A 21666-nucleotide genomic window follows, 5' to 3' on the forward strand; every position below is an offset into this window, starting at 1 on the left:
GTCCGTGCACCGCGCGGTGCCAGGCACTGGGGCGGCAGCAGCGCAGCCACTGCCACAGGTGTTCTGCGTTTTGGATTCCTCCCCCCTCCAGCCTTGTTAGTACTGAAATTAAAAAGTGTTTGCGAATCGGTGGCTGTTCTCCAGGACCCTAATTAGCAAATCTCTTCATCCCCCCAGGGCTGCAATCTAATAACAAAAAAAAAAAACAAAAACAAAAACAAAAACACCAAAACCCAACAACCCCAAACCTTGTTTGATGGATCGGGAGTGCTACCGAAACAGTCGGGAGCGGCTCTTCCTGCTTAGTATGGTAATTAAACACTTCAATTGCAATTATTTTCGCAATTAAATAAGTCCCTAATTGTTATCATAGGTGGCAGGGGTTTGGGTGCGTGTGCTTGCCAGTCTTTCCTCCCTGGGCTGAGTGAAGTGGGGGTGCTGTGGGGCCTGCTCCTGGCTGCTGTGCTGCAGGAGGTGAGTCCTCTGCGTGCTGGGCTGCTTTCTGCTGGCACCCCGACATCTGGGGGTGCCCCCCCGAGCCCCACAGGGGGGTCGCAGCTCCCTGCCCCAGGGAGGAGCGGGGAGGGGACGCTGCCTGCTTGGCTGTCACCTTGATGCAGGTTTTTCCCTGCACGGTGCCACCACCCTGGTGGGGCTCAGCGCCCCCAGGACCCCTCTGAGCCGGGCTGGGCTGGGTGCTGGGGGGGCTGCAGCCCTTCCCCGAGCCCTCCTTGCTCTCTGCAAGCCGCTTGCTAATTGCAAAGGCGCAAGGGGGAGGTGGGCGCTGGTCTCGCAGGGGGATCGAGGTGCAACATCTCCAGCCAGCCTGGGGGTCTGAGGGGCTGGGGGGCTTCAGCCCGACCCGGGACCCCCCCGGATAAGCTCCGGGACCCGGCCGGGAGCGGGGCCGGGCTGCCCCCGGCCGCAAGCAGGGGGAGCTCCGAGCCTGCGCTGCCGCCGGGTCCGGTCCCCGGGGCGCGACGGGGGGGGCCCGGAGCTGCAGCACCGCCCCCGGCGGGCCGGGCCCCCCCCTCCGACCTCCCCCTTTCCACCGACTCTGGGACCAGCCGGGATCATCCTCCCGGTGCTGCCCTCCCGGTGCTGCGTGTGCCCGGCGGAGGGATGGGGATGGATGGGACAGGGGGGTGCCGGGGGATGGAGAGGCTCTTCTGGCCCGAAGAAATCAACCATCTCACTTTCCCTCCGAGTTAAATAGGTTTTTATACCGCTGACTTCTGCCCAGGCTCAGTCGCAGACATCCTGGCTTCGCAGTCTTAGTGTTGAGCTATTGGGGAGCACGGAGCCTGGGGACGGAGCCCGGCTGCTCGGCGGCTCCCCGTGGCACAGGGGGCTCCGGGACCCCTCTCCCTGTGGTGGGGCTGGGGGTGTGAAGCTGGCAGGGGGAGCGGTGATGGCCCCGACAACGCCAAAACCTCCCCCCGAGGTGGGACTCCAGTTTGACCCCACAAGGATGCTGTGGGTCTGGGTGTCCCGTGCTCCTGGCTGTCAGCAGCCACCACGGTGGCCCTTCTGCACGTCACCCACCCCTCTGAGGGATGGACGTGGCCCTTAGGGCACCAAGGCTGTGGCCCAAACCCCTTTTCCCCACCCTGTGCCCTCCCCTCTCCGTGCCGGCCCTGCTGGGGGCATGCGCTGGCTCTCAGGCACCGCTGCCTGCTGGCGGGGGGGCTCCACGCTGGAGGTGTCCTGGCCCTGCCGGTGCAGGGAGAGGCTCTTCTGCAGCTCTTCTCGTGGCTCTTCAAGCACACCGTCCTCCTGGGAAGAAACTGGGGCAGGCAGAGGCCTCCTCGGTAGTGTTTGGGGAGGGAGCGAGTGCCACGTGCCAGCGCAGGGATCCTGCAGGGGAACAGAGGGGGTTCAGAGGACGTGCAGGGTGCGGGTGGTTCCCTTGTTCCATTTTCCTGCTTCCCAGCCTAAGGGGGGCTGCATTAAGCACACTGTGCGGCTGGGAGGGACGCGGCGTGGTGCTGTGAGGATGCTCTCAGCGCTGTGTACAGCGAGTGCTGCTGGTGGGGCAGGGCTCAGCAGGCTCCCGTTGCCCAGGTCACCTCGTTTGACACCCTGCTGAGTAGCAGAGCTTTGCTTCGTGGCTTTCTCTGCCTGCTCTTCCCCTCTGCAAGGGCCAGCCAGCAGTGGCTGGATTGTCACCTCTGCAAATAACTGGGTCAAAGTGACCCTGAAGGTGTCCCCTAGTGTGAGCGGTGCTCTCCTCCTGGCTGCTGCCTGTTCCTGATGGTGCAGGTGGGTGCTGTGGGGTTTCATGTGGCTCCTGCTGGGGACCCTTTCCGATGTGTCCCCAGCATGGGGTGATGTTTCCTGTCTCCACCCCTGCCTCACAGAGAGGAAATCTGTGGTCACGCCAGGACCTCAGATCTGCAAACCTCTCCCTAGATTGACATTGCTTCACTCTGCTGATTGGGCTGGTGATGTCTTGGGGGAAGCTGGTGTTTTGCCTCTGCCTCATGGAAAGTGAACGTCGTTCACTTTCGGAAGGTGTGTGTGGCACGGAGGGAAAGCATGAAGCAGTAAAACAGGAATTGGTTTTCCCTCTGCCCCTGCTGACGCAAGGCTCACACTGCTTCCTGCTTTTGGGCTGGGGACAGCGGTGATGTGACCCTGGGGAGCTGCGACCTGCTGCTGAGCCATGCTGGCACCCCCACATCACACCCAGGAACCCCCATCCCCGTGGGGACCCATGCACGGGGTCATCAGCATGCCCTTGGCTCGGATCAGTAGTTCTGAGACGTGCTCACCCAGCCTGCAGCGTGCAGGTGACTTACTTTTTGCCCCCAGGGCTCAGTCAATACAGGAGAACCCACGTTATCAGCACGCAGTGTTTGAGGGGGCGTGTGAAGGTCGGGGTGTCCTTGCCTGGCCCTTCCCGAGAAGGGCTGCGCCGAGTGGCTCTGGGCAGCTCGGAGGCATCCCCACGCGTGGTGGCGAATGACCACGTCCTCCAGCTTGGCACTGCTGGGGAAAGTGGCAATGCCTGGCAGCAGCTCCCTGCCTCGGGGGCCTGGTCGGAGTCCCTGCAAAAGCTGCCTGTGATTTGTGCTGCGCTGGTGCAGGCTTGCATGAAAATGAAGCGTGCTGGAAGCCTGCAGCCTGGGCGCAGCTGCCTCTGCAGCGCACAGAGGCAGCTCCCCAGCAGCCGGCAGGGAAGCTGGCAGCCTGAGGGCGTTATGGGATGGCTCTGTGCCCCCACACCTCCAGGGTACCTGGGGGATGAGGTGGGGACAGCGCTGGCCACCTCCCCTGGGCTTGGGAGCAAACGCTGCTCCCAAGTGGGCTCTGGTGTTGCCCCTCTCTGCCCCACGTGCCGTCAGGGTGGGATGCCTGGACCTGAAAAAATGCAGCAGGTGCCCCTTCCAGAACCCCCAGCCCCGTACTCACCCTATAGCCCTCGCCTCTGCCGTCGAGTCTCTCCCTGAGGACAGTCCAGCTTTGTCCTTTCAGCCTTGCAGAATGCTGGAGGAGGGCAGCCAGGAGCAGAGGCTGGGAGACGTGTCTGAGGGCAGCAGGCTGGCTGAGACTCACGGCAAGGCTTTGGCACTGGAAAGGTTGAAATTGCACATGAGGACACAAAGAACAGAGGGAGAACAGATGGGTCAGTGCCAGCCTGGATGAGCCGAAGTGCTCCTGATTTGGCTGCACGCCCACCAGGCGCTGCCTGCCTGGGATCTGTCCTGCTCTGCCCCTGGAAAGGGCAGCCCGGGGCAGGACGTGGTGGCCGGGACAGGTCCTTTTCCATGGAACTGGCTCCTTTGCTTTCCTTTACTGGGTTTACGTGAGTTCCTTCCCTGGTCAGTGAACAGTGGGAAGCAGCTGTGTTCCCTCTCAGCCCTGCATGCTCCACCCTACCTGGTCGCAACCTACAGAAACTTCTCCTGTGCCAGTGGCTGTGCTGTGCCTGGGGCCTCTTGTTTTCCAGGGAAGCGCTGGGGCCGGTCCCCGTCCCTGTTCCTGACACCCCTGAGACCGCCTGTGTTTCTCCAGGATTCCCACTATTGTTCGCTGGTCTCTTCTTTGTGCCTCATAACAGGAAAGGACTTTGTTATGAAGGGCAGCATTTCAAAATCCTCTGCTCTGAATAACCACATGTGGCCGTTCCGAGCTCTGCTCTCATCTGGAGAGGTTCATGGGGCTGTGAAATGATTCACGTTGGCCTTCTCTCTTAATGTCTCTAGAGGAGAGGAGCCAGATTGGTTTGAGCTCGGGGTGAAATTGGCTGCTCCGGGAGCTCCTGCGGCCACCGGGTAACCCTGGTGGACCCCGGCTGCCTGCCAGCAGCAGGGCAAGCACCCGGTGTCGGTGGTGCTGGCTTTTAGGGAACAGGCTGGAGGGCCCCACGCAGCCCTTGGTGCATCACTTCCAGGCAGATGAGTAAAAGCAATAGAGAAAGTAAAAGCAATAACCGATCATTCAGCCCTCGAGCTACCTTTTATCTGATTGCGAGCAGAAACCACAGCAGTGGTGCTGCGTAGTATGGGAAAGAGTTTTCTGGATTTAGAAAGGTCAAGAAACATCCCTGGGCTTGGGTCTCCCCCCTCCCTTTGCTGCAGTGCCTGGGTCTTGCTTGTGAGCACTGCTGCAGCGTTGGCTGCCACTCACCCGCTTCCCTCGAAGTCCTGCTCCCCTGGGAGCAAGCCCAGATGGGAAAGAGATCTCCTTGTCCCACTGGAAGGGGACGGGAGGTGCTCTTTCTCATGGGTCTCATTCAGATCTACTTGAGCGTTAGGAAAGGGCCCGATCTGCACCGCTGAGCAAGTCGTGGGGCCTGACCCAGCCCTCTCTGGGGCTGCCCTGACCCCGTCTGGGCTGCTGGAGGTGTCCTCTGGTGTCCCCTTGGGTTTCTGGCCATGACTCCTGAGCAGGAACCAGCTGGTGTTTTGCATTGCAAGAGATGCTCAGTTAATAGCTAAAGCCCCAGCTGGTGCTGTGCCGGAGCAGCACAGCTCTCCTTCCACAATTACCTGCTCTCGGGGCAGTGCTGCATCATCTGCATCAGTTCAGCACATCTGCTGAGCACCGAGGTGCTCCTGCCCTTGGTGGGCCGGGGTCCTGTCAGGATGAACCCCCCCTGGATGGTTGTTCCTCTTGCTAATTGCTTTCCCTGCACTGTTCTGTCTCCCTGTGGCTTATCAACGTCCTCCTCTCGCAGAGCCCCAGTGCACGAGCTCCCAGTTTGTCCGGGAGCTGCGCTTCTGTTTGTGTAAACAGCACAGCCCTTTTGGTACATCTACAGAAACACCGCTACCACGCCAGGTGCATGTTTTGATATACACCTGCAACTGTGTTTGCTAAATGTTGTCCCTCTCCACTCTTTATTATTGACTTGGAAAGTGAAGAAGAGTTGCAGTTTGCATTTGTTCTGGCTCCTCCATCCTGCTGTGTCTCCTGGGGCAGCTTCCTCTGCCTCTGGTCAAGCCCTGCCTGAGCATGCAGGGAAGTGTGATGGGGGCTGAGCCTCTTGTGTGGCTTTGTCCTCTGCCTCACCTCCCCACATTCTCCTTCCCATGGCTTCAGAGCCCGTTTTGGGGACAGAACCAAGGGCACGTGCACGAGCACAGCTTCTCTGCGGGCATGTTGAGGACAGGGAATGAAAGGAGAGCTTATCTGCAGGATGGAAAGTTTCTGGGCTATCGGAGAATTATCAGGCACTGCCTAGAGGTTAGATTAAAACCTGGGAGCAGCAGCTTGCATGGCAGCAGACAGCACATGTCCCTGCTCTCCTTATGCTCAGGGGAGGTGAAGGAGGTGCAGGCTGACCTCTTGGGGATGTGGGATACCACGGAGCACACCCACATCAAGCCTGTCTTCTCCTTGACTGTACCCTACCAGGATGTGCCCCAGGGTTGTTGGGCTCAGGGTGGTTATGGGTGAATTTTTGGCTTCAGTTTTGGGTGGTTGTTTGCATTCCTAAAACCGTTGCCAACCTAATTTTGGTTATTCTTGCTTCTTTCCAGAGATGGGAATGGAACTTGCTGTTGGCTGAGCTCGCTGCTGATGCTGACCTAGAGCCGCGACGCTGGGGCGCGTGTTGGAGCCGAGAGGGGAACCCGCAGAGCCAGGATGGGGACCCAGAGCTCCGCTCCTGCAGGGACTCGCAGAGTGACCACAGGTGCCCTGACAGTCTGCGCCCTGGGGACAACACCCACTTGTCCCCGCTGTGACAGGCAGCGACATTTCCCCAGTGCCCGTGGCCGTGCCAGCCGCCTGCCCCCAGAGAACAGGGCATGGCCAGCTCCTGGGAGCAGCTGTAAATAACAGCTACACCCCCGTGGTGTGTTTGTTAGCAAATTCTGATGGCAAAGTGGTCCCCATTACCCAGAGAAGCCAGGGATGCTTTGTGATCACGGTGGTGCCCAGCCACCTGGCGTAGCTGAACCTGTGCCACCAGCACGGATGGAGGCAGGGCCCCCACTGGTGCTGGGTTGTAAAGAGCAAGGGGTGCCTGGGCAAGGACCTGTTGCTGGGGCATCCAGCTCGGTGCTTAATGACTTGCAGGCTAAATGAAGGTCTAGAAAATGAGGTCCCTACCCCTGCCCTCCTCCCAGGGACGGACCGACCACCAGGGTGCTGTGGGTGAGAAGACTCTTACCTCTGGAGGGCTCCGTCAACCAGCGAGGTCCCCTTCCCGTTCCTGATCTCCAGCTTCAGGCTTTTCCCCTCCTGCCCCTCCTGCCTGTTGGGGCCCTGCCTGCAGTTCCTGCCCCTGGGCCGCCCCTTCTGGGGGGGTGACAGGCGGGAGCTCCTGGCTCCCCCTGTCCTCCAGCAGTGCAGCAAGTGCTGGTAGGCCACCCGAAAATCCCTGTTGAGCGTGCCGTAGAGGATGGGGTTCAGCGCCGAGTTGGCGTAGCCCAGCCAGAGGACGATGGACATGGGTGCTCCTTTGACGCTGTTGTTCCCCCACACCCCTCGGTACGTGAACACGGTGAAATAGGGGAACCAGCACACCACGAAGGCGCCCAGCACCACCGCCAGCGTCACGGTGGCTTTGTGCTCCTTCACCATGGGTGGCATGGGGCTGTTGCTGCTGCAGCACCACGTGTGGTTAATCCTCTTGGCTTGCTCCCTCGCTATCTTGAATATCCGGTAGTAGGTGACGCACATGATGACCAGAGGGATGTAGAAGGTGAGCAGGGCGTCCACCAGCCCGTAGATGGGGTTAACCTCCAGATCGCACGTTTTGGTGCAGTTGGGGGTAGTGTTCTGCACGGCCGTCCCATTGGTGTTCCAGCCCAGGTGGATGGGCAGGAAGGAGACCATCAAGGAAACCGCCCAGATGATGACCAAGCCCACGGCCACCCGGGAGGGGGTGACCACCTGCCTGTAGCGCAGCGGGGTGGTGACGGCGAAGTAGCGGTCCAGGCTGATCATGAAGAGGTTGAGGATGGAGGCCGTGCACAGCATGACGTCCAGGCTGGAGTAGATGTTGCACAGGGTGCTGCCGAAGGGCCACTCGTGGGTGAGCTCGTAGAAGGCAGAGAAGGGCAGCACCAGGAGGGCCAGCAGCAGGTCGGTGATGGCCAAGGAGACGATGATGCAGTTGGTCAGGCTGCGGAGCCGGCGGTCCAGGGTGACGGCCAGGCAGACGACGATGTTGCCACAGAGTGTGAACACGATGAGGACAGTGAGGAAGGAGCCGACCAGCAGCTGCAGGGGGAAGCTCATGGGTTTTGTAGCGTTTGTGACGTTGTTACACGGATCCATGGTGCGGTCGCATGGATGGAGCGGTCCTGCTCTCACCTGGCTCTGCGGGTGCTTGGAGTGAGCCTCTACCAGGCAGCCCTAGAGCCCTTTTCCAAGCCAATTTTGGGCCTGCAGTGACTCAGAGAACACTGCAGTCATCTTCACTTGTTCAGCCTTGTCTGCTGGGAGTGTCGTGGTCTAGGAAAGCCATGGCCCTGCGACTTGCTGCTGCCAAGTGGCTCATCTGGTGCTGGAGCTGATCCCCTGCAGCAGCTGCTGGTGGGTCTCAGCTGCCTTCTTCACCTCTCCTCGGTGAGGTTGTGTCCCATCGGGTCTCACACCTGCCTCATTGTGTGCTTGGGCTGGAGATGGTGGCTGGCAGTGCTCTGCAGGGACAGAGCTTCACTACTTCTTGAGGACAACCTGCAAAGAAAGCACCAAGTAAGGGCAACGGTCCCTTGAGATTCCCATCACCAGCCCCTCCAGAAATAGGGCATCTGTGCCTCCCTGGGCATTTCAGACCATTTAGACACGAACCAGAGAGTCCCTTGGCAGCTGGGGACACCGCCCAGCCCTGGGGCACCCACGTAGCGTAGCGATGGTGAGCGAAGGACAGGGGTTTCTGAGGAAATGAGTCCCTACAGGCTGGTGGTAAAAAGGGGGCCAGGAAGAACAGAGGAAAGAGTTTTCCTGAGAAAGCAGCATGTTTCAATTATGCAACCTAGTAAAATTAGTCATTGCTGCATGGTTTATGAAGCTCCACAGCTGATCTGTGCCTGTAACTGGGCTTTGAAGTGTCCCGTGCCTCATGCTGGTCCCTGCTGTCAGCAGCTGTGCTGACTCAAGCATCCTGGAGCACAGATCCCTGCTCTCTCCATTTGGGGTCCTGGGGGGAGCAGGGAGCCCCTCTGAGCGATCCGACACCCCGGCAGGAGTTGGCTGGGAGGCTCTGCCAGCTCCATCAGCTGCTCCTGATGGTGGCTGAAAGCAGCCAAGAGCTTCAGGGCGTGCTTGGATGAAGCTCCTGCTGTGGGGCAGGGGTTCAGAGTGGGGAGCAGCCCTTGCAGACTTGCTTTTTATGATTACTTTCTGCCTGGATATAAATAACAAAAAGCTATTTTTTTTTTCTCCAAGGACAGAAAGCACACAACGAGCCCCTCTAACCTGCACGAGGGCTTTCAGCAACCCATTAGGGTGTTCTCCAGGACCTTGCCGCTGTAGGTTCACAGGGCTCCCGGCTCTTGGCTGATGGCAAGCAGCGAGAGTGTCGGGAAGGGGCTCAGAGGAAAAAACAAAACACTGCAGGGATCAGCAAGTGGGGCTGGGAGCAGGCTGGGGAGGAAGGGGCTGGTTCTCTGCAGGGTGCAGAGATGAGGCAAAGTGAAGAGACTCTAGGAGAGGAGGAGGTCCTGGGAGAGGCCGCCGGTGAGATTATAACATGCTCACTTGTCAAGAAAAAGATAATGGCACGGAGCGGGCTGGGCTGCTCTTCAATTGATGTGTGCCTTTGACTCAAGGTTAAAGGCAAGCAAGCCAAGGCAGGGAGCATCTGGGAGCGAGTGCCAGGGTAAATAAGTGCTGATTGCCGGGAGCCACGTGGGGATCGGAGGTGACACCTGCAGCCCTGCTGCTTCGAAGGGAATTAGGAGTGAGTGTGAAGTGATGAACCGGCCCGTGGGATGCCTCCTGCTGCATGGAGCGAGCCTGGTGCCAGATGGGGGGTCTTGGGAATTTGGGTGCTGGGGTGAAGCCTGCTGGGAGCTGGATGCGGTGCTTTCAGCCGTGGTGGTGGCGTGCAGAGCGTTTCCTCGCCTCCCTGCAGCGCGGGCTCTCTCCGCAGCAAGCTCTTTGTTCGCGCACAAAGGGAGCGGGGAACGAGCCGAGCGCTGCCGGCTTGCTGCTGGCAGCCAGGAGAACAGGTTGTTCGCGGAGAAGGGTATTTCCAAGAGAAAGGGATGTTTTTTCATTACTCCTAACGCGCTGGAAATGGCAGGATAAATTATAGGGGGAGTAGCACGCTTAGAAAATGCCGTGGGTGGATCGCAGCCTCCTACGTGGCTGCTCCACCGCACACCAACAGCCCGCTCCTGCTGCTGGCTCACGGGGGCTGTGCAGGGGGCTCAGCACCCACCGTGGTGAGCCTGCCTGGTGGCTAGGGTCACCCCGACTGTGGGCCAGGGAGCCTGGTTATGCTGCCAAGACTCTCATGGCATGGTCTGCTCCTTCCTCTGTGTTTCAAATCCCCTCGTACAGGCAGCGCTGCTGATCCTGCTGACCGGGTCACCGACAGTTTTGTTTGTTATTGCTTCTCTGATTAGCTCGGGGTGAGAAGCAGACACTTTATTTTTCTTGGGCAGGGAGTAGGAAGCATTTCCAAGTGTGATATGGAGCTGCTGAGCCACGGGGTGGAGCATCCCCACAGAGCTGCCAGGAGCCTTTGCTTTTCCACGGGCTGGGGCAGGACTTGTGGGGCGGATGCAGGATGCAGCACCATGGGCTGGGTCCTGGCACGGTGCTCGAAAGGCAAAACCTGAGCTGGGAAAGGGGGTGGGAGAGGTGCACAATGCCCAGGGTGAAGCACCCAGCTCGGGTTGCTCTCCTGCAGCACTGTCCCTCTGCCACTCTGTCTGCTCAGCTTCATCCAACATGTGGGTCCTCAGTTCCCGTTGTATTTCAGCAGGGTGAATTTATGTTCTCCTCAATGTACGCCCAGGGCGGCCGTTTCCCATGGCAGCCCTTCTAGCAATGGGCTGCATAAATCACACCCTGCCGGCCCTGTCTCATCGGCAGGTTTTACACCTACCTGACTGTCTCCATTAGCACGGCCTGGATGTGCTCGTGGACAAAAATCTCCCTCCAGCCAGCGAGGGAGCAGAGGAAGGCATCGCTGCTGGTTGTCCCTGTAGTGCCTTCCCCAGCAGTGCTGGGGCTCTGATGGATGCTATCGCTGCTGCGAGACCTGGTCAGGCTGCAGCCGTTTTCCTACAGACATCCTAGGGTTCCCTAAAAGCCTGGTACTTCTCCTGTGCTATTTTGGCTGCTCACAGTCCCTAAGTGTATGAATTTGTGCCAGCCCATTTTGTTTCTGTTGATCTTTGGGTCCTTTGGTTCTTCTCCTGCAGCACTTCAAGTCCCCTGCCTGGTTCAAAAGTTCTCCCAGGCATTTCACTAGTGCATTTTCTTGAAGGGCTTCCATTTTCTGAGCCAAGACCACTAAGGATAACCATTAAATAAATTCCATCTCTAGACTAATGTTTAAGGAACTCTATTAACAGCCTTCCCCAGAGCACTACTGATCCTCCTGTTGCAACGTCCTACCGCCTTCCCCATTAGCCAGTTTAACCTCCTCACAGTCCTGGTAGTAACTCCTGCCTCCTGCCCGAAGGGTTATTTTGTGCTCTGTGGAAGCCCATGTACGACTGACCCACTGCATTTAAAACATAATCTATCTCCTCCGGGGAGGAGGCTGTGATTTATCTATGGGAAATTTCTCTTGCACTTTCCCTTCCTCTGCTCCCCCTGCCATTCATCTCAGCAGCCCTTCCTTTGGCGCTGTTTGTTCCAGCTCTCTGTGCGCTTTTGCAGTGAGGCTAATGGGACAGCATCGGTAATATGTTTGCTGCTCTCCATTCATGTGGTTCTACTTCTGCCTTAAAAGGTTCATTGCAAATCTGTTAAAAGCTTAGGTTGAAAGCAGATAGATGGGCAGGAGGGAGTGCTCGGCGAGTGCCTGGGCATGGCAGCCTGTTGTGGGGAGCGTTTCCAGGTCCCTCAGACCCGAAAAGTCCCTGCCTTCTGTTGGTGTGTGTCCGAGCAGGGCGCTGGCACAAGTCACTTAGGAGCAAAGCAAATTCCCCGGCCCCACGGAGCTCGCAGCATGGCATCATGACTTTTTCCAGAATGGTGCTCGAGTGTTTAATCAAGAGATTAAACAGCTGGGTACACTGAGAGGTGCTTCTGGCAGGGCTGCGTGGCAGGGCGGGGGGGATTTCTGCTGGGTTAAGGAGGATGTTTGAGGTTTGGTGGTGGGGAGCAGGCAGGGCTGGGAGCTGCCAAAGGGCTGTTCCCACCCTGTGCCGGAGCCGTGAACCTGTCTCACAAACGGGGGAAACCCAAATTCCCCAGAAGCGTGGCTCGAAGGCGAGGTGAGGGTGCCGCGGAAGCCAGCTTGTCATGCTGTCTGCGGGGGCTCACTGAGGGTGTGGGGTTGTTTCTGGTTTGTCAGAGCACCCTTTTGGAAGGGCTGTGCTCCTCCCAACGCCCACACTTGTGGTTTTGCCCCTGGAACATCCCTGGCCCCCTTATCTCCATCTCCCCCTGCCCTCCGTGCGCCCACGCTCTGATGGGCACGTGCCGGCTGTGGCTGGGTCCTTTTCCAGCCCCTCTGCACCCCTGGGGCTGGGGGACAGGCAGGGGGGTCCCACCTGGCAGCACCCCCAGCACTTTTATCCCTGCTCCTCAGTTCCCTCTGCTGCCTGTTGCTCTCTCTACCCCGTCCCAGCCTGAAACCTGACTGATGCATAGCAGAACTTGCTGCCTACGGTGTGAGCAGAGGGGCTGGGGAGGCAGGACACGATCCCCCTCCCCACCACGCTCCCAGCCCTCTGTCCTGTCCCCCCCGGAGGGCAGGGGATCTGTGGGCGAGGGTGTTTGGGCCCTCTGAATGCAGAGAGCACCAAGGGTTATGCGGAAATGGGCAGAGAGCAGGCAGTGCTTGAAAAGTTTGCTCTGTGGTGACTGCAGGAGAGAGGTGAAACTGAAAACAAGGGTGCCGGGCTCCTGGATGTGCTTCTAGCTGCACGAGTCATGGCACAGATCCCACATCCAGCCTGCTGCCCCAAACCCACGGCTGGGTTGGAGTCCTGAGGACAACACCCCCCTCCTGTGCCTGGGGACCAGTCCCAGATACCAGTGGAGACACTGGAAGGACTGGCTTAGGTGCAAGAAGTTGGTTTAGGAGCAAACCTTGTGGGGAGGTTTCTGGGGCGAGATGCTTCACTCCTGCCGGGCAGAGCGCTGCCTCTGCACCCCAGGAATGCTGCACCCAAGACCCCTCTCTTCAAGAGGTCTTGAACTATCAAGAACTAAAGAACTATCAAGAACAAAAATTATCAATGCCCGATAGTTTTTGTTTTGTTGGTCCCCACCAGCGGAAGTCCCCAAACTGCCCTCTGCTCGGGGCAGTGTGAGGGGACAGCACGAAGGTGAGGAGCGGCACCGCCCTCACGCTCTGAGCCAAGCAGGGGGTGTCTGGCACACCCCGACCCACCGACCCCTCCGAGTTCTCACCTAGAAAGCCATTCACCAGCTAACAACCAAGAGGAAAAAGAAGCAGGCAAAGCTTTACCTGGGAACGGCGCCGGTTTCCCGCAGCCCCTGGAGCAGGTGGGAGCCCCAAGTTTCCCCCGGCGTGCGTGGCTTGGTTTGTGCAGGGAGCAGCGCGTGTGTGAGCTGGGGCTGCCTGCTGCCCTCCCTCCTTCTCCTCGCCTACCAATATCCAGGCAGCGCGCTGACTGCAACATGAGTCAGATCACAAGGGGGTGGGATCACAGCCTTGAACTCAGACGTCGAGGTTATCATCTGGCAAAATTTGAAATGCTGAGAGGAGTGGTGTTGTGGGCACGCGGTGTGTGGGGCTCCCCTGAGCCGTGCCAGGCCCAGCAAGGCACTGGGTGCCTGCTGATGTCCCTCGAGCAGCCCCTTGAGCTGCTCCCCATTGCAGACAGGAGCTTGCTTGCTGCTGGAGATCTGATGCTGTGGGTCTTGGTGTAGAGCTGGTTTTGTGTTTAGTGTGAGCCCCCAAACACATCTGAGCCTGAAGCTTGGGTGTCTGAGGTGCTTCAGAGGCTGCAGGGCTCTCTGGCTGAGGGGTGTCAGGGGTGTCAAGGCATTCTGGTTGCATGGGGACAAGAAAAGGAAAAAGGGGCAGAAATCTGCAGAGTTGAAGCAGCAGGAGGAGCCCATGCTGCCCTGCCAGTGCCTGACAGAGGCTCCAAGAGCGTGGCCAGCAGCAGGGATGCTCCAGGCTGGGTGCTGCCCTCGGGGCTGCACCAAACTGGTGGAAACTGTCCCCTGCATGTGCCACTCGGAGGGCTGCGGGGGGCATGCCAAGTGACAAACAGGCAGTGGCAGCCTTTCCTGCTTCTCATATGTTTCTTTTATGGGTTTCAAAGCCTCGTGCAAATATTAACTGCTGGGACAGCTGTGCAAGGAGCTAATTCCCCTTTTAACTCTTGCCCTAGGGCTGGGCTGGCAGAAGAGCTCTGGCCAAGCCTGGCCATCCTGATGGCTCCATGTGGCTGGGGTGAGCAACGCCGGTCACTTCTGTGCCCCCAGCAAATAGCGAGGGGCTGACGTGTCTCACTGAGGGCAGGATGAGGCCCTAGGATCCCCAGCTTAGGCAGAGTTGGATCTGGCTCCTCCACCAGCCACGCTGCGATGCCCCAGTGCCAAAAACACCCCTGCCTCAACCCCAGCCAAAGAGGGACACCAGCCGCCCTGGCACACACAGCAAAACACCTTTGATGTGTTTACCTCTGCAGTCCCAAGCACGGATCTATCTTTAATAAGCCGGGGGTCTGCTGGAGCTCCAGTTTTCCTGCTGAGTGGCAGTGCTGTGGTTCAGCAGGGACGCAGAGCAGCTGCTGCGTGGTACGGAGGGAACCCTCCGGCAAAACAAGATTAAAATCCGCTGAGGAATGTTCCTCAGCCAAAGTCGCTAGGGTATTGACTTCTATCCTTTGGCTGTGCTCTAGGAGGGATTTTTTTTTTTGGTCTGGAAGTCTCAGGCTGTGAAGTGCTCTGTGGGAATAAAGGGCTCTGGCTATTGGGCCAGGGTTCCCCAACTCCCTCACCCTGATCCCTCCCAGCGCAAAGTCCCTGCTGCCTGGGGAGCAGGAAAGCCACACGAGCTGGGAGGTGGGTGTGCTCCGTCTTTCCTCGGGGAGCCGGGAGAATCCAAAGCCTCCTGCAGCTCCGTCACCCCATGGGCTGCAGCGGGGGCTGTGTGCAAGGTGCTGGCAGGGACATCTGAGCCATCACCGCCGTGCCGCTGGTGACACAGGGGCTTGCCAAGAGCACGCAGATGTCGGAGAAACTCATGGACTGGGACTGAGAGCCCCAAATGGGCTGTGCAGAGCTGTGGTGTGAGTAATGGGTCAGGAAATGAAAAGGTTTTCTGGCATCCCGCGCATGTTTAAACAGCAGTTTATTAAATGTGACGGCAATGCTGGGAGCTGGGATGCTGGGAAAATGCAAGAAAAGCCAGGGAAAGTCTGGGACTTCTGGAACAGGGATGCAAGATTTGGCAAATGAGAGCTCCTAGAAAGCCTTTGTGGAGGAGTTGTGCCCGGAGGGAGGCAGCAGATGTGGGGGACCACCGTAGCAGGTCAGCTCGATAGGGGCCGGGGGAGTCCCAGTGGGATCCCGATACTGCTGGGAGAGCCTGCGCTGGCGAGGTGGGACTTGTGCTGAGCTGTTTCCTAACCAAAATCTGTAGAAAGATCCTGACCTGGACACAGGAGCTGCTCTCCGTGGGTGGATGGGAGAGGGCAGTAGTCCACTCAGACCCTCAGAACATGCTGTGAAGCTAAAAGTCAGGGATTTCCCAGATGTGCTAAAGTGGGTTTTATTAATTACTTAGCTTGTTTTTTCCCCAAAATATATTCCAGTAAAATCCTGCCATGGACAAAAAGGTTAACTACAATAGATTTTCCTGCTTGGGGCTGTGGAAGCTGAAGCACACTTATGGGAATAGTCGCTGCAAGGGGAGGAGGCGCAGAACAGCGGCAGGGAGTCGGGCACCAGGGCCTGGCCAGCATGGGAGGGACCCGTGCTGGAGACACAGCCCTGCCCCACGGTGACCCAGCTCTAGAGCAACATCCTGCTGGGAATAACCTACTTGAAGCTATATACACGGGTTGCCACTAATTCTGGCTGTTCCAGGAACATCTCTGTCCCCAGGCACCTTTGTCATACCGGGACTGGAGAAGAGAAGGATGCTCAAACCTTTCCCACCCTCCTGGGTGTGGCACTGGCGATCCCAATCAGACTTAGCAGGATCCCATCTGCTGCGAGGTGGTGTCAGACTACAGACACTGTCTGTGCCATATTTCTATAGCTTCTTAGTGCAGAGAGGGGATGTTAGAGGTTTATTTCCAGTTTGCTGGTCTATTTGTTTAATACAAAACCCTCCCAGCTCTAACGAGGACTGGAGCGTGCTAGCTGGCTTCCCACTAGTATTAAGCATCCTGCAGGTGGCTGAGGGCTCACATTTTCCAGCATCTCCACAGGCCAAGGAGGGTCCTCAATTCACACCCTGCTGCAGGGGACTGGGTGACAACAGGGGCTGTGGCAGCCTGCTTATGCTGCTCCGTGGCTGGCGATGGAGCTGCTGCTGCGTGTGGGAGAGGGTAAAGAAGCAGGGGATTTTTCCGCCCTGACCCACGTATGAATGTCTTCTGATGCAGGTAGGGCTTCCTGAGGGTTGATCTTGGCTGATAGGGGCCTCCTCCTCATCTCCTGGGTGCAGGAGGACTTCCTCTTGATGGAGACTTCCGTGGCTGAAGTGCTCCGTGGGTGAGGGGCACACAGGGTGTGCAGGGCCTGGAGGATGTGTCCCCTGAGAAAAGTCCGACAGAGTTTTGCAGGACCAGACACCACAACCTACCTCTATTTCCAGGTCTGCCTACCTCCGGGAGGAAAAGCAGCCAAGAGCTTAGGTTGCAAAACCAAAGATTAATTTAAGCTTACTCATCATAAGGACCATCACGTGCTGGAAGGAATTTCTCAAGGAAGTTTAAGTTGGATGAAGTCCCAAAGCCTGCCTGGAGCCGCAACACCTGGCATCGCCTGCGTATCGCTCTGGGTGCACCCAGCCCGTGCACGCCACCGGTTGCTGACAGCCACCACCGTGGGAATGGCCGAAATGCCTCGGGGTGAGCGATCTGCTGCCTGCCAGGGATTGCCTTGGGGTGGAGCAGAAATGGGTGCTGAGGTGTGCCCGGCACGCTCACCTGGTGACAGCCACACTGGTGGGGACACCGCTGTGCCAGGGACGGGTGGAGGGGTCAGACCCCACCATGCACAGGGTGGGCATTGCCGGGGCCAAGAGGCAGCACGTTCCCAAATTATGTACTTTTTTTTTTTTTTTTTTTCCCTTTACACAGCCTGGAATGAGGCCAAAAACCTAGGGCTGGAATCTCTCTCCAGACAATTAATTATTGCGGAGAGACAATTTGTTAAGCAAGAGAGGCTTTTAATTTGCAAGAGCTCGTCTATTCTTATTGTATCTTTTAAACTGAAGGAAGTGGAGTTGATCGAAATAGACTGGAAATAGAAGATTTTAATTTAGAGGCTATGTTCAGTGTGCTGACAAAAATAGGAAACAGTGCTCTCAGAAGAGCATGCTCCCCCTGAAACCTGGCTGGAGCGTGCAAAGAGTGCTCAGGAATATTTCAAATCATTAGAATAGGTTTGAAAAATCTTTCATCGAAATTCAGCTGGACTTGCTCAGAAAAGGCAGGACCGTCCTGGATTTCTGGGCTGAGACCTTTCCTTTCCCTTGCATGGCACTGAGCTATGCTTGCCCCACAGCAGCCCCAAAGCGCGAGGTGATGGGGAAGAAGGTGGAAGAGGGATGTGATGGTTGGGGCAAGCTGGTGGCTCTGGGACTGGTGCAGCCCCTGCATGGGACTGGTGGCAGCTGGTGGGGCTGGGGTCACACAGGGACCTGCTTCCAGCTCAGCATCTTCCCAGCAGACACCATGTGTTCTCCAAAATCCGACAGCCTGTGCAGCAAAGGATAGGTTTTGACCGGTCTCCTTATTGCACTCGTTCTTTTGAAGTAGCTATATTTAGAAATCTTTGTGAAGTCTCACATTGACACTTTTCAAAGGAGAATGTTTTTTTTTTTTTTTTTTTTTTTTTTTCTTTGAAACAACTTATTTAGAAATTTGTGCTTATCATTCGTGCAGCATAGCAAGTAGGTTGGTCTGTAGATTAAGCTGGAAATGGAACTGAGAACCTTTCTTGTCATTGCTCTGAATGCCTCACCTGCAAAATATCCCAACTTTTTGTCCCAGTTCAGGCTGGGGATTACTTTAAGTCCGTGAATAGAAGTCTAAATGCTGTAAGGAATAGCCACTGACTGGAAATGAGGTGCTGCTGTCCTTACAGGACGAGGAACTCTCCCAAAATGAGGCACCGTGCCCTCTGGCTGCAGGTCTCTCAGGAAGGAGCTTGCTGCAGAGATCGCATCAGCTGGCTGGAGGAGAGGAGCCAGCCCCCGGGCAATTCAATTGGAAACAGAATCGACTCTGTTTGCTTCAGTTTAAAAAATAATAATCTGTAATGAAGTGAAGGCAAAAGGGAAAATGGGTAGAAATTGAATTAGAGCTGCGCTGGTTCCAGCACTCCCCTGCGGCCCCTTCTGCAGGCTGAGCCCCACCAGCGCTGGGTCCTTCCTGGCTGGCCCTGAAGCTAGAGGGGCCCGGGGGCCAGCAGGGCCACTGCTGCTGTGGGGTGCAGACCTCTTGGCAGCAGGAGGGCAAATTCAAGGGTAAATGGCTGCAAATCAGCAAAACCATGCCACTGCTCGGGTGTGCAGGGGGGTTCTGATGTCAGCGAGGGGGGCTGCGTGCGCTGAGTCCGCGTGGCAGCATTTGATTAGCACAGCTGATTAGGCACGTAGCAGGCTTGACGTTCTGCTCAGCAGAGATGAAGATTTTCCTGGAAATGTCTAGAAATCAGATGGCAAGTCGAGTGCTGCAGTTAGGGAAGGAGAGTCAGCACTCACACATACGCTGAAGGCATTGTTCATGAAAACCTGCCGCAGGCCGCGGCCTCTGGCCTGCACTCACTGCCCTCTGACTCCGGGTCCCAGAAAGCCTGATATTTCCACCCCCATCTCCTCACTCCTCTTATCCTCACGCCCTCTGCACACCCACAGGATGTTAGGAAGAGCAGGCATTAGTTTTGAATCATGCTCAGACCACCTTTAATCTATGCCCCATCCTGTCCGTGCAGCAGCTCCATTTCTTCTTTCTTTCCTTCCTCTGATGTATATGGCTAAAACTTCTCTTGCTATTTTTCTTGGCGTTCTCTGCAAGACCCAATTCAGCCTGACCTTTGCCAGTTCTCACTTCATGTCTTGGGCGTTTCAATCCATAGGGTAGGCTGCCTTTTTCCTTTACAGCACAATCCTTTTACCCCCTCCTTTATCAGCCCTCTCCATCCTTTTATGTAGTTATTTCCTTGGCCAGCACAAAAGCCTTTCCTGGGCTTGAAATACATGTTCCAGAGATCAAAGGTGTGAAACCAGTACAGGAAGCTCCAGGCCACCTCTGTGTGCAAGTCCCCAACCTGCTGTCCATCTGTTTGTGTACTTGGGGCTGCAGACCTTTGAGGCAGAGCCCGCAGCACGGCGCTGGGCAGGGGCTGGGGGTCGAGCAGTGGCGTGGGAGCAGAAGCAAGACCACAAGGAAGGAAGTTCCTTGCTCCCAAGGATCAGGATGAGAGATGGTCCCAGTGGCCTATTTTTATCTCATTTTCTTCTCCTGGGGAGGCACCATGTATGGAGTGATGCTTGGCAGCCATTCTGCTCTGGTCCCTCCGCGAGCTTTATCTCGCTGTCATGTCAAAGGGGGAAGCAGACAGAAACATTACCAGTCCCTCCTCATGCTCCCTGGTTTCTAATCTAGCATGAAAATAGCCTTGACCATCTTGTAAGGTAGAGAGAGAGCATGGGAGTTGTGCAGGATTCAGGGCATGTAGCTTCTAGAAGATCAGTTAGGGAAGGAATGGTAATGCGAGGCTGAAGGCAGCTGGACAGCATTGTTTTCTTTGGCCACGTGCTAAAATAAATAAATAATAAAATAAAATAATAATTAAAAAAAGCCCCAAACTCCCTGAACAGAGTTTTGGACAGGCCAACCCCGGGATTTGGAGCTGTGTTCTACAGAGTTCATTAGTGTATCGCTGAGGATCATCGCTCTGAGGCCAGAGGACAGTTTCCTGTTAATGCCCAGAGCACCAGGGTTTTCTCTAAGGACCCTTGCTGGGTAGATGTGAAGCAGGGAGCAGCAGTGCTGCAGTGTCCCCTTCTGCAGTGAGAGCAAACAGGTCCGGCTGTGGCTGCGTGAGGGGACGCTTGTCCTTTGCCCTCTGGCAGCTGGGTTTGGATAGTGATGTGCTATGGGGTTTTGGGGCCTTCACCCCTGAAGAAATAGAGACCAGGCTGGAGAGGGCTCTCTGGGGTGGTGTCTCCTGGCCCCAGTGCCTGGGAAGGGCCAGGCTGCAGAGCCCCTCCAGCAGCACCATCCTACAGCCAGCGCCATCCCACTGCTGTCCCCACCGCCGGCTCCGTTTTGGCCATCAGGAAAGCCATTACCACGGAGAATTTCATTTCAGCCTGTGTCATCTGGAGCAAATGTCTACTTCTGGTGCTTCTGCCTTGTGTCTCTGTGTTGTGTCTCAGCTCCCCAGGCAGCCCTCATCCTTCATAGCTCAGCTTTAAAATACCACCACACTGCTGCATGACAAAGATGTGACTGGTGCCACCCTAATGCGATGGTGCCCCTGGTCCTCAGCATGTCCCCTCCGGCCCTTCTGTTCCCCCAGCTCTGCAGGGAGGACTGACATCCTACAATGTCTTCAAGTCCGCTGCCTGACCCCCAGGCCCTTGCTGCTCTGACTCAGTGCAGGGATGCTGGAGCAGCCATTGCTGAGTAGCACCGCGGTGTAGGAAATGTTCTCCATCTGCTTGGGATTTGGAGAAATATCCATGGTCTCCAGCATATGGGAGTCTTTCACTTTTCTGCCAACACAACTGTTTTTCCAAGGCTTAACTGTTGCCAGAAATCCATGGAGTCAAGACCTGTTATTTCTCTGGTTCTAAGGAAAATTCACCCCAGTCTGCTTTCCACCAGCGAGAAAAGATCTCATCTCAGAGAATAAACTCAGGCAGAAAGCGAGCAGCCCCTGATGTCCTCTCTCACTCAGTAATGATAAACTGGGGAGGGATCATTGTGCTGGGGCTGGCAGCTCGCTACTTGGCCTGGGTACACTCTGGGCTGCACAAGGAAGTCTCACCCATTCTCACAAGATGTTTTAAGCATCTTTCCAACTTGATCATGCTTTGGAAGTGGCTGTGCTCCTTCCCCATGGTGCCTTAGGCACTGCGAACAGCATAACGAGCTCGCTGCCGTGCCGCCTATGCAGCTCAGCGGAACGCTCATGCGGAAAATCCCCAGGTAATTTACCCTGAGTGGGATCCTGTGATTTGCTGACATTCCTCATAAAGGGAAGCAAACATGAAAGGAACAAACGTAGAGGTGCTAATTTGGAAACTCATTTCGACTAGCTCCTCACTGACGTGGTAACAGTTAGCAGGGAGCCCCAGTGATAAATAGTTGCTGAAATCCTGAATTGGCTGTAATTGGCATGAAGCAGCAGAATTCCCTGCGTGAGGTGCAAGTTTCTCCGCATTACACCCTCCTCGGCAGCCGCAGGTGAATGCAGAGGTAGCTTTAGCTGCATGAGGTCGCAGAAGCAGATGTCCTGACACATGCACACCACAAGATCACATGCAGACTCCCATGCCAGCATGGCTTTACATCACTTACTGCTTCTGGGAGCTATGGGGCTTTACTCCAGAGGATGCCATACGCTTCTATTTAGCTGCTCGCTGTAATTGCTTATAAACTGGGAAGATCCCAAAGGAACTGTTACTTTTCTGTGCTGAATGCTTTCCTCATTCACTTTTCACACCGACACCTGCAGGGACCCCTGAGCCCAAGGTGTGTTTCCCTGCAGGGCTGGGCCCCTCTGCTGGGGCTGGGGCTGGATGGGACGAAGAGGGCCAGGATTTCCTCACAGACAACTCGCTTTCCTTCCTGGTGGCTCACCCTCCCCAGAATCTCTGGGGAGGAGAACACAGTATCTCCCTGACAAGGT

General features: G+C 56.6%; 1 protein-coding gene across 1 annotated transcript; it reads right to left on the minus strand.

Moving 5' to 3' along the window:
• Positions 1 to 1636: 1636 nt before the first annotated feature.
• Positions 1637 to 13189, minus strand: HRH2 (histamine receptor H2). Its single transcript, XM_084295191.1, has 4 exons — positions 13061 to 13189; positions 6623 to 8136; positions 3415 to 3573; positions 1637 to 1857 (listed from the first exon to the last, which is right to left on the minus strand). Exons 2-3 carry the CDS (start codon positions 7732 to 7734, stop codon positions 3555 to 3557), a joined length of 1131 nt encoding a protein of 376 aa, XP_084151317.1. The 5' UTR covers positions 7735 to 8136; positions 13061 to 13189; the 3' UTR covers positions 1637 to 1857; positions 3415 to 3554.
• Positions 13190 to 21666: the final 8477 nt, after the last annotated feature.

Source organism: Netta rufina (genome assembly GCF_964035555.1).
Source record: "Netta rufina genome assembly, chromosome: 14".
In the NCBI taxonomy this organism is placed as follows: domain Eukaryota; kingdom Metazoa; phylum Chordata; class Aves; order Anseriformes; family Anatidae; genus Netta; species Netta rufina.

Bases quoted from the DNA above. Each gene is read 5' to 3' on its own strand.
- HRH2 (XM_084295191.1), bottom strand. From the start codon at position 7,734: ATGGATCCGTGTAACAACGTCACAAACGCTACAAAACCCATGAGCTTC.